This window comes from Chionomys nivalis, chromosome 26 (genome assembly GCF_950005125.1).
Source record: "Chionomys nivalis chromosome 26, mChiNiv1.1, whole genome shotgun sequence".
Classification (NCBI taxonomy): Eukaryota; Metazoa; Chordata; class Mammalia; order Rodentia; family Cricetidae; genus Chionomys; species Chionomys nivalis.
The window spans coordinates 17,604,618-17,615,177 of record NC_080111.1 but is presented as its reverse complement, the minus strand read 5'-3'; the positions used below and the strand labels follow the sequence as shown (position 1 = coordinate 17,615,177).

The 10,560-nt window shown below is 43.9% G+C and overlaps 1 protein-coding gene and 1 pseudogene across 4 annotated transcripts in view; one reads left to right on the top strand and one right to left on the bottom strand.

Moving 5' to 3' along the window:
* Positions 1-591: 591 nt before the first annotated feature.
* On the top strand, positions 592-1,122 carry LOC130866767 (PEST proteolytic signal-containing nuclear protein-like; annotated as a pseudogene).
* Positions 1,123-1,835: 713 nt separating this feature from the next.
* Slc26a5 (solute carrier family 26 member 5) overlaps positions 1,836-10,560 on the bottom strand; it is a 34,894-nt gene continuing 26,169 nt past the window's right edge. For 3 of the 4 annotated variants that reach the window (XM_057758533.1, XM_057758534.1, XM_057758535.1), the window contains 6 exons: positions 7,247-7,316; positions 6,065-6,157; positions 5,022-5,129; positions 3,751-3,951; positions 3,138-3,192; positions 1,836-2,029 (listed from right to left, as the gene is read on the bottom strand). In XM_057758533.1, coding sequence (XP_057614516.1) covers positions 1,836-2,029; positions 3,138-3,192; positions 3,751-3,951; positions 5,022-5,129; positions 6,065-6,157; positions 7,247-7,316 — 721 coding nt within the window. Of the gene's footprint in view, positions 2,030-3,137; positions 3,193-3,750; positions 3,960-5,021; positions 5,130-6,064; positions 6,158-7,246; positions 7,317-10,560 lie in introns of all 4 variants that reach the window. The other variant, XM_057758532.1, reaches the window with a different exon arrangement.

Sequence of the window (10,560 nt, the reverse complement as noted above, 5' to 3'; positions counted from 1 at the left end):
TCTACAAGAGCTAGTTCCAGGACAGGCTCCAAAACCACAGAGAAACCCTGTCTCGAAAAACCAAAAAAAAAAAAAAAAAAAAAAAAGAATTAAAACTGTAGATAGACCTACTGCAAATTGGAGGGCAATAGGAAGCCTGAATACTGTGTGAGGAGATGCTCTGGAATAAGACAGTGGAGAATGCCAGCTAAAAGGATGGACCATAAAACACTGTGCAGACGAGCTTATTTTTGCTGGAAAATATATATACACTGGAAAAGATCAGGAGGGATTCTCATTAAATGCCAATAGTGGTGATCTCTGAGCAGGGAGGATATGTTTTGTTTTATTCTCCTTTGTCTATTTCTCAACTTACCCACAATGCACTTAGATCAATTCTGTAATAATAAATCATGTAAAACCAGTACTTCTAGAACATTTTAGGTTTCCTCTTCTCTTAGGAAACTGATTATAGACAGTCTGTTCCCAAACAAGCACAAAACTAAGGAACCACTAACCATCTGGTGATAGCACTTTCTAAGAAATACGTAAAAGTGTTTAAGTGCTCGGCTTACAAAGATAACACTAAGGGAGTAGGCAGGAGTGGGGAAGATGCTGGACAGGAAGGCAGGAGAGAAGCCTGACAAGCCCCAGCGAGCCGGAACCACTAGATGACCTGAAGAGTCAGAAAAACCTTTGAAAAGAGTTTCTTCCAGTAATGGAGGGGAAAGTTCCAGTTTCAGCAGCTCTGAAAAGTGAGAGCTGAAGAAGCTGCTGGTGCAGACCCCCCAACAAAGTCCACAAAGATCTCCAAGTTCGGATTGGCCACAGGTGGTCATCTCCATCCAACTTGGATCAAAGAAGCCTAAGAAAATGGCTCCAAGTCTTGCTCCAAAAGCCCTTTAAGTAGCAGCAGCTTCCAGTGAAGGTGAAGATCGTGAACCAGAAGAAATGCTTCCAGAAGCAGAGATGCAGATGAAGAATACTGGAGGGACCCACCAACATCTGCTGGACCCAACGCCTTTCATAAAGGAAAGTATGGCTTTTCCCATACCCAGAAGCTGTGCGGGGTGGGGGCGGGATATAAAATCTCATCTTCGAACTCTTCATGACCAAGACAAATGTTTTGAGATGGGTGTGTAAAGAACAGTGTGCGCCATTCCTCTCTCTCTCTCTCTCTCTCTCTCTCTCTCTCTCTCTCATTCTTTCTCTCTTTCCCCCCTCTCTTTCTTTCTCTTTCTCTTCCTTCTTTTCCTCCCTCCCTTCCTCCCTTCCCTTATTTCCTACTTTTAGATTGAGTAGTACAAAAATATGAGTTTGAAATTAGAAGTAATTTATATTTTATATACAGATTTTAAGACATTTGCTAATTTTGTCGTTTCACGTGATCTGTAACTTTTCTAAAGGTTAATAGATAATAAATCAAAAGTGAGAATAAAAATAAAAAACAGAACAAGGTTAACACTAAGGTATAATAGAAGTGTCACTGCCGGGCGATGGTGGCGCACGCCTTTAATCCCAGCACTCGGGAGGCAGAGGCAGGCGGATCTCTGTGAGTTCGAGACCAGCCTGGTCTACAGAGCTAGTTCCAGGACAGGCTTCAAAGCCACAGAGAAACCCTGTCTCGAAAAACCAAAAAAAAAATAAATAAATAAAATAAAAAAAAAAATAGAAGTGTCACTGCATAAGTGTAAAAGGCCAGTTAATCTTTGAAACATCCGATTAAAACAACACAAGTATTAGATACATCTTATTCACCCTCCAAACTAAGCCTTAACTACTACAATTTTCTGGGGTGGAGAGGAGAAAGTGTGAAGTCCAGAGTTCAGGAGAGGCGCAAACCCCATGCAGGTCCTTTATGCCTCGGGTGTGGTGGGTGTGGCATTGGGCTCCATGTCGTCCTGAGGAGTGGGAGCTGAGGTTTCTCGCTCAGCCATTGCCTCTCGGACTTGGCTGCCTAAGACTGCGTCATGGATACTGTGGAACAGAAGCTCTTTTAAGGCGGGATTTTCAAAGAACCGGTTGCGAGTGAGGTCATTCACAACTTGTGCTATACAAAGAAAAGAAACATATTTCACATTCCACGGGTTTTTTTTTTTTTTTTTTTTTGTCTTTGGGTTTTTTTGTGGTGTGTGTGTGTGTGTTTGACAGGGCTTCTCTGTAGTTTTGGAACTTGTCCTGGAAGTAGCTCTTGTAGACCAGGCTGGCCTCAAACTCAGAGTTCTCTGCCTCTGCCTCCTGAAGGCTGGTGTTAAAGACCCTTCACACCTGCCCCCATTGGGTTCCTTTTAACACTAAAGATTTTTCTAGACTTTTGTTTATATAGATGATGAGGTAATGGACAAATGACATGTGCCATCTGGGTGTCTACAGGAAGATGCGAATTGGCTGAATTTGTAACTCAAAAGCTGTTGTCTGTTTGCTCTCCATGGGGGCTGCTCCATTTTACACATCACTGCTTCCTCTGTGAGAACCTGTTCTCTGCCAGGCGCCTTTGATATGTGCTGCTGGCCTTCGTGTTCTCACCGACTTCACAGATTAATCATAACGATGATGTCTTTGTGTAGATTTTGTTTTTAAGCACCTTCTCAACAAAGATATAATATAAAACAAAAGCAGCAGAAAAGCTATTCCACTGGATGGAAGTCCTAACCAGCAGAAAGACAGAATCATGACTTGTGTGTAGTAGCTACTAAGACAGGAAACTCCAACCAACTCCTGTCTTCCGGCTCTAGGCCAGAAGGTCATCGCAACACCTGCAGCTAGCTGATTTCAAAACTGGTTTTATGGTGATTTTTCAGAGGAGGGTTTTTTTTTAGTCTGTAGAAAAGTTTAAATTATAGGGAAAAATGACAAGTGTAGTTAATTCTAAAAGCAAAACAAAACAAAAACCAACCAGCCACCCAACCACCAAAAATGAGAATATTAAATTTTTCTCCATCCGGTGGCTGGAGAAATGGCTCAAGAGCCACAGGCACTGCCTTTGCAGAGGACCCAGGTTCAGACCCCAGCATCAGTACAATGGTTCACAACAGTTCATAATTACAGTTCTGATCCCTCCTCTGACCCCTGTGGCCATACATGCAGGCAAAGCACCAATACACATAAAATAAATAAATCTAAAATAAAAAGGCTTTCCCATCCTAAGGTGTACTCACGGCTGCATCCGGCTAAGTACACATAAATACCGACATCTCCGTATTCCTTCACGATCTGTAACGATATCGAAACCAAGTTTAACTTTTCTTGGCCCTGCTTCATGTGCAAGTCATTTTCTACTGATAAGGGTTAAAGATACGAGAGGTTCTCAGGTTCATTTACTCAGGCTTCTTAGCTTCAGCAATTACGCACCTTTAGGCTAATAAGCTAAAGTAATTTTGTACCTATTTGGTTTCCATGCCAACAGCAACTAAGAATATCAAAGCATTATTAAATTTTATTTTGGTGTAATAAAGGTACTATGATAATGGTTTTTAAATAAATATTATGGAGATAGATACTAAGATATGGACAGATAATGGGACATTTAGGATGTAGTGTTGGGAATTCATGAAGGCAGACTGGCCATAAACTGTTAATCGCTGCAGCTGAGTGAGGGCCGTACATGAAGATCATTAGATTATACTCTACATTAAAAAATGTCCATAACTGGAAGTTTCAAAAGCACCCACAAAGTAAGAACTGACAAGGGGCTCTGATCCCTGCCCCTGAGGTGACTGGCGGAAAGCTGGGTGGACAGACACTGGATGATTTGTTCCAGGTGGTACTTACATCGGCCAGAGTTTTCACTCCGACAGAATCGATAAAATTGACTTGTGTAAAGTCAAGGATGACAGTGTGAACGGATTCCCCCTGGGGCATAAATCGCTGCATCTCTTCAGGAAATGTTGTTTTGATGACTATTGGGGGGTATTTTACCGCATCATCCTCTTCTTCCGGCTTCGTGGCATCTTCTCCATCCACTTCTGCATCCTGTGTCAAAATTGAGACCATACATCTTCTCCTTTATGTTTTAAAGTTAACGATTTACTTTATGCATATGAGTGGTATGTCTGCATGTATGTCTGTGCACCATGCGTGTGCAGTACCCACGGGAGCCAGAAGGGGCCATCATACCCCTGGGACTGGAGTTGCAAGCCCTCATGTGGGTGCTGGAGTCGAACCCAGGACCTCTGGAGGAGCAGCTAGTGCTCTTAACTGCTGAGCCACCTCCCTAGTACCACAAGTCATGTATTTTCTAAACAACTCACCTTTTTTTTATAAGAAAGATTTATAATGGAAAATAAACTCATGTGTTCTCAAAACTCAACATGTGAGTTTATTCAGATTTAGTTAAGTTTCCTCAGGCATACATGCTCTCCTTTATTCTAGTCTGTACACACTATTCTATTCTTTTTTTTTTTCATTTATTATGTACACAATATTCTGTGTGTGTGTGTATGCCTGCAGGCCAGAAGAGGGCACCAGACCCCATTACAGATGGCTGTGAGCCACCATGTGGTTGCTGGGAATTGAACTCAGGACCTTTGGAAGAGCAGGCAATGCTCTTAACCGCTGAGCCATATCTCCAGCCCCCATGTACACACTATTCTTCTCAGTCATTGTTCCTACTTTCCTTCCAACTTAGAAAATAGTCCCTATTGACGTCACCCTGACGGACCACATTACCAGAAGTCTAACCACAAAAACTAGTCTTTGGGTTTTGAATCATCAGATGAACAAAGTATAGTGTTAAATTTATTAAGGTACTGTGTTATTTTAACTTTTCAAACAATGCTCTCTTGGCTTATTTCATCAGCATCCTCATAACTGACTGTATCACGTTCTTGTTTATTTTGCTTTTGAGGCAGGATCTCATACATCCCAGGCTGGCCTCTGCCCCCTGATGGGCACCAGCTCACCCAGCCTTGCCACATATTTATATAGAGGAAGCCTAGAGCCTTCCCCGTGTTTGCAACTTCATGCCATGTTTAGATTTTAACATGGCTAAAGGGGGAAGACATGCAGATCAAGAGAAAAAGAGAAATTACAAGACCATTTACCACTTTGACAACGGTCGCATTGGCCACGTTGGCATTCCCAACTTCCTTCGCGTACTTCCTCATGGCCTTTCTTCTCGCTCCCATTATGAGCGCCGGGTTCACGCCAGTCTTTGCAAAGACAAGGTAGGCAGAGTTACACTTCATTAGTCCCAAGAACCCATCCGAATGTCACTAAATCCCTAGTTCTTTCACCCTGGCCAACTGCATGCTGGGCCACATTATCTTCCCAACCTTTCCCTCAGATGCCCTGAACTGAGTGACAGCCCTTACTTATTTTCTTGGTCTGACTCTTTTTTGTTTTGTTTTGTTTTGCTTTTTCGAGACAGGGTTTCTCTGTGGCTTTGGAGCCTGCCCTGGAACTAGCTCTGTAGACCAGGCTGGCCTCGAACTCACAGAGATCCGCCTGCCTCTGCCTCCCGAGTGCTGGGATTAAAGGCGAGCGCCACCATCGCCTGGCTCTTGGCCTGACTCTTTATTCAAGACTAGCAGACTCTAAAGAACTTGAAAAAACAAGTGGTATTTACTAAATGTGGAAGTGTGAGATTCTTGAGCTTGTCCTTGTGGGTAATGAAGGGACCGTAGAGTGAGACTACCTTCCCATTTCTTTAAAGCATAAACGTGACAAAGGGATGAGCTGATGGCAATGTACTTAACCACAGACACTGCATGGTGTACTTAGAACTGTTTAAAATAGCTGGGCGGTGGTCGTGCACGCTTTTAACCCCACGCTTGGAAGGTAGAGACAGGTGGATCTCTGAGTTCAAGACCAGCCCGGTCTACAGAGTGAGTTTCAGGACTGTCAGGACTACACAGAGAAACCCTGTCTTGAAAAACAAAATAACAAAACAAAACAAATAACAAACCCAAAAGGCTTACTATAGTGAATTTTCTGTATATTTCACTCTAGGTCGAGAAGCAATTCTTTACTCTCTTCCAACCCACAACGCCCTCCTCAGAAATGATCAACTTTTAGTTTCTAATTTAAAAATTAAAATTTTATTTTTATTTATCACTCTTAATGAATAATCAAAAAAGCCGCTCACCTTTCTTTTTAGTGCGTTGCTATACAAGTCACTGTTTGCATAGTAAATTGGGGCATTTATTTGGAATATTTTTATTCCGGGAATTTCTTTCACCTGAGAGGTAAAACATTAATGATTTTAACAGCTGGGTACATTTCAGAATCAAGATTGCAGTCAGATCCCTCTTCCAACATGGAGATGAAACAGAAAGAGGGCCCTTGACAACAGAAAGTGTGAAGGGCCGCTTACCGTGTTTAGATAAAATTATGCCACTCCACGAAAACTCTGAAAGGCGACTTACAAAGGAAAGGCTTCGTGTAAGGCTCTGTTGCCCAGGCCTGGCCTCCTCTCCTGGGCTGAGGCAACCCTCCCACCTCTGCCTCACGAGGAGCCGGGACCACAGGACTGACTGCCACGCCTCATTTGAAAGCTTAGAAAACACACATCCTCCTATTTATTTTATGAGTTAATCTTGGCTTTTTTTAAAACTACTAAACACAAGGAAGAGCTGGAAAAATCACTCAAAGGAGGAAAGAAAATGGAGAAGAAAGGCTAGGCTATTGCCAGATGGGGAGTGTAGGCCAACGAGGTGAACACAGATTCACTTGGTTGGATCTGCAATCAACTCAAGCAGAGTGAATTTTTTCTTCAGAAGCCTCATGGAACCCAAAATGCTAGTTAGAGTTTAGTAATTAATAGAGAAATGTCTATTCTGACACCAGGCTCATTTCCCAAAAGCTTACAGTGAATCTCAAGCAGAAAACAAATAAAATAGCTTTCAAAGATTTTATAAAGTCCTTGAGATTCTGCAGATGACAAGAACATCAAAATCAAAGAACGCTGAGGTTCTATCTAACTATTGAAGATGAAGTGGGCAAGGGCCGCCATCCCACCACCTAGGTCTTAGCATCACTAACACTGGCATTTCTCCGTTGGTTTGAACTCATCAAAAAAAAGCCATGTGCACACAAGATATCCTCAACCGTAGGGTTCGTACTCTATAGATCCACTCTTATTAAAAACGAATATCAGGAAGTGGGGTAATTCATACACCTCAGGTATATTAGGTATTAATAGAGTACAAAATGGAGTCCAGACGTCCAGACAGTGAGACAGACGTCTCCCCTTCTATCCTTCCCCATAGGTAGACACACTCCCCGCCACATGTTCACACTCAGGTAAGGTATCAGAGAAAGGTCCTACCTCCTCAAAGGCATCTATGTCAATGTATACATCGGTGTCAGGGAGCTGCCCCAGGACTTTGTAGCTTGGGCTGTAGAGAGAACAAAGGAGCAGTTCAATGGGAAAATGAGGAAAGCGTTGCCCTGACCCCTGGAGTGCTCGGGCATCCTTTCTGTACAGGTCTAGATCCTACTGATCCCAGCAGAGGTCAGCGGATGCCCAGGATGAAGAAGTCTCTTTTCATAAACATCCATCGGTTTTCTTTGCTGATTGTGGAGCCTGCCGCACCTCCTGCAGCATGCATAACTGTATGTTCTAGTTTGATGAAGATGATAAAGTTCCTACGAATCAGCCTCTGAAGCTGGGCAGTGGTGGTGTGCAGCACTTGGGAGGTAGTGGTGCGCGGATCTCTGAGTTGGATGCCAGCCTGGTCTACAGAGTGAATTCCAGGACAGCCAGTGATACACAGAGAAATCATGTCCCCCAAAACAAACAAGAAGAACCAGCCTCTAGATCCATGAAGAACCACATGTGAATTATTGTCTCATCACAGGCTGTGGACTGAGGTTCCCAGTCACACATGTGTGAAATGGGGATGCTAACAGTCCTTGGGTTGTGTGGATGGGAAGACATAAAACATTGATTTTTCACAAAGAGCTAGGCATGTAAGCAGCTATAGTCACTTACTGCCCTCTTACTCATTATCATTGTCCACATCCCTATTCCATGCCTTCACCCTCAGAGGAAGAGCAATGTGTAGAAGGGAAGGATAATGTCTTCTTGACCACAACAGCATGAGAGCCTCGCCTGTCTGGGGGCAGCATAGCAGAACCTCAACAACCATCAACTCAGGGAAGATTATAATTATTTTATCAAGCTTTCCAAAGCTGACGAAAGCATGGACTTTTAGGTGAAAGAAAGACTCCATTGTAGCAATAGCGCCCAAAGTTCATGGGAAAGTTGCTTAGGAATGGTTTGTAGAATGCAGGCTTCTCCTCTGGGCTGTGTACTCGGAGGGAACCCGGGCGTTTGGAAAATGCCTGTGCTGGAGAGCTTTGTGTCAGTTTGATAGTTTTATGTCCTTTCAGAGGCATCTGAGAGGAGGGAACATCGGTTGAGAAAATGCTTCCTTAAAACCAGGCTGTAGTTAAGCCGTTTTCTTAATTGGTGATAGATTGGTGAGGGCCCAGCCAATTCCGGGTGGGGTCATCCCTGGGCTGGTGGTCCTGGGTTCTATAAGAAAGCAGGCCGAGCAAGTTACGGGGACCAGATTGGTAAGGCTCTCCATGGCCTCTGCATCAGCCCCTGACCCCAGGTTCCTGCCCTGTTTGAGTTTCTGTCCTGACTTCCTTCAACAATAGGCTATAATGAAGAAGTAAGTGTAAGACCAGTAAACCCTTCCATCCCAATTTCCTCTTTGTCATGTTATTTCATTACAGCAATAGAAACTGTAACCAAGACAACACCAAAACCGATGTGCTAGCAGCTGCCTCCTGGACGGGTGCCCTAATTCTAGAATAAGAAGCAACTGAGAACAGACAGGTATTCTGAGCGATGGTCTCCCAAATGCCAACCTACAAAATTCCAGGAAAACCAGAAAGGACAGGACATAAAACTCAATTCTAATAATTTTGAGGGAGATGAAGAAGTGTATCATTAAAAAAATAAAACAAAGAAGAACCGTTGATAAGAAATCATGAAACCCAACTCAGTAAAGAAAATGAGTCATTTACTTTCCAGATCCTATCCTGTGGTTTGTCAGAGGATACAGACCTTGTTTGTCCTGGAGCTGAGGGCTGGTCTGGGGCCTTGTTTCTGGAAAGGGCGCACTCTACCCCTGAGCTTCACCCTCAGCCCCCTAGGTATCTTTAAGCACACTACTTATCAGAGCTCAGAGAGAGGGAACTCCTCTATATTCCAGTAAGAGCTTGTATAACAAGGGGGAAACTTCTTTAAGAGAAAATGGACATCAGGGGGCGGGAGAGAGATGGCTCAGTCGTTAAGAGCACTTGCTTCTCCTCTAGAGGCCCCTGGTTCAGCGCCTGTAAGTCAGCTTTCAACTGTCTGCAGTTCCCATTCCAGGGATACAACACCCTTCTTTACTCTCCATAGGCACTGGGTGTGTGACAGTGCACAGATGTACACACAGGCAAAGACACTTGCACACATAAAATACAATTAAAAAGGTGAAAAATGGACAATAGTTTTAAAATGTGTTAATTAAAGTAGTCAACTCCGTTCTCAACTGAGACCGCATGTTCTTTACGGTTTTCTTTTGTCATTTCAATGATGAAAATAGTCTCTTCCTACCTAGACAGCAGGAACATCTGCTGTTCTGCAGGTAAAGGGTTAACATCCCCCAATAATCCCACACAAGGGGCTTTCAAAACTTAAAGGACCATCCTGTGACTTGTAAGTACAGGCAGACTGACCTCTGACCTGTGTGTTACAGGTGGGAAGGGCACTGCCCTAAGCTGAGTGGGTGGTACCACTGTAAGGTGCCTACATCTCTGCCCCCCTTAGTCACATGTGAAGCTCTTGTTTTGAAAGGTTGTTCTATGCCTTCCCCAGTGGACCCAGCTTCTCACCAGGAGGAAGGGATGACAGAGCCCGGAAGCTCAGAGCGGAGGGGCAGCTAGAACCTGTGAGAGCAGGCGCAGAGTTAGCGCCATGGTGTTGAACTGTGATGGACTCAGAAGAGGGCGAGCAAGCAGGCGCCATGTTGGCTAGCGCCATGGTGTTGACGAACCGGATGGACTCAGAAGAGGACAAACAAGCAGGGGCGAGGGTAGGAGTCAAGCTCTCAGAATAAGACCCTTGCTGGGTCTCCTTCAACCGTGGCATAGGAGAGCATCTCACACAACTGTATGGAATTATTTTTATCCCCCTTGCCCCTTCAGGTGGGGGGCTTGAATCCAGGGCCCTGAACACGCCAGGTTTGTGTCTTACCGTGCGTCTCTTCTTCTAGTCACATTTTAACTTCAGCTGTGGTGAAGAACACGGTGGCGGAGAAGTATTTTACGATGTATTATATTTGCTTATTCTGTGGAACACTTGTTTAATGATGTAAAGATGTCTTCCTTTCTTTTATGTTGCATTTGTTTAACTCTGTGAAGCTGTGTTTCTTCACCTGTCTAAAACACCTGATGGTCTAATAAAGAGCTGAATGGCCAAATAGCAAGGCAGGAGAAAGGAAGGCGGGGCTGGCAGGCAGAAAAAATAGCAGGAGAAAAAGAGAGAAAAGATCAAGGAATAAGAAAAGGAGAGGAGGACTTCAGGGGCCAGTCATCCAGCCACACAGGCAGCTAGCCGTGGAGTAAGAAGCATAGACAATA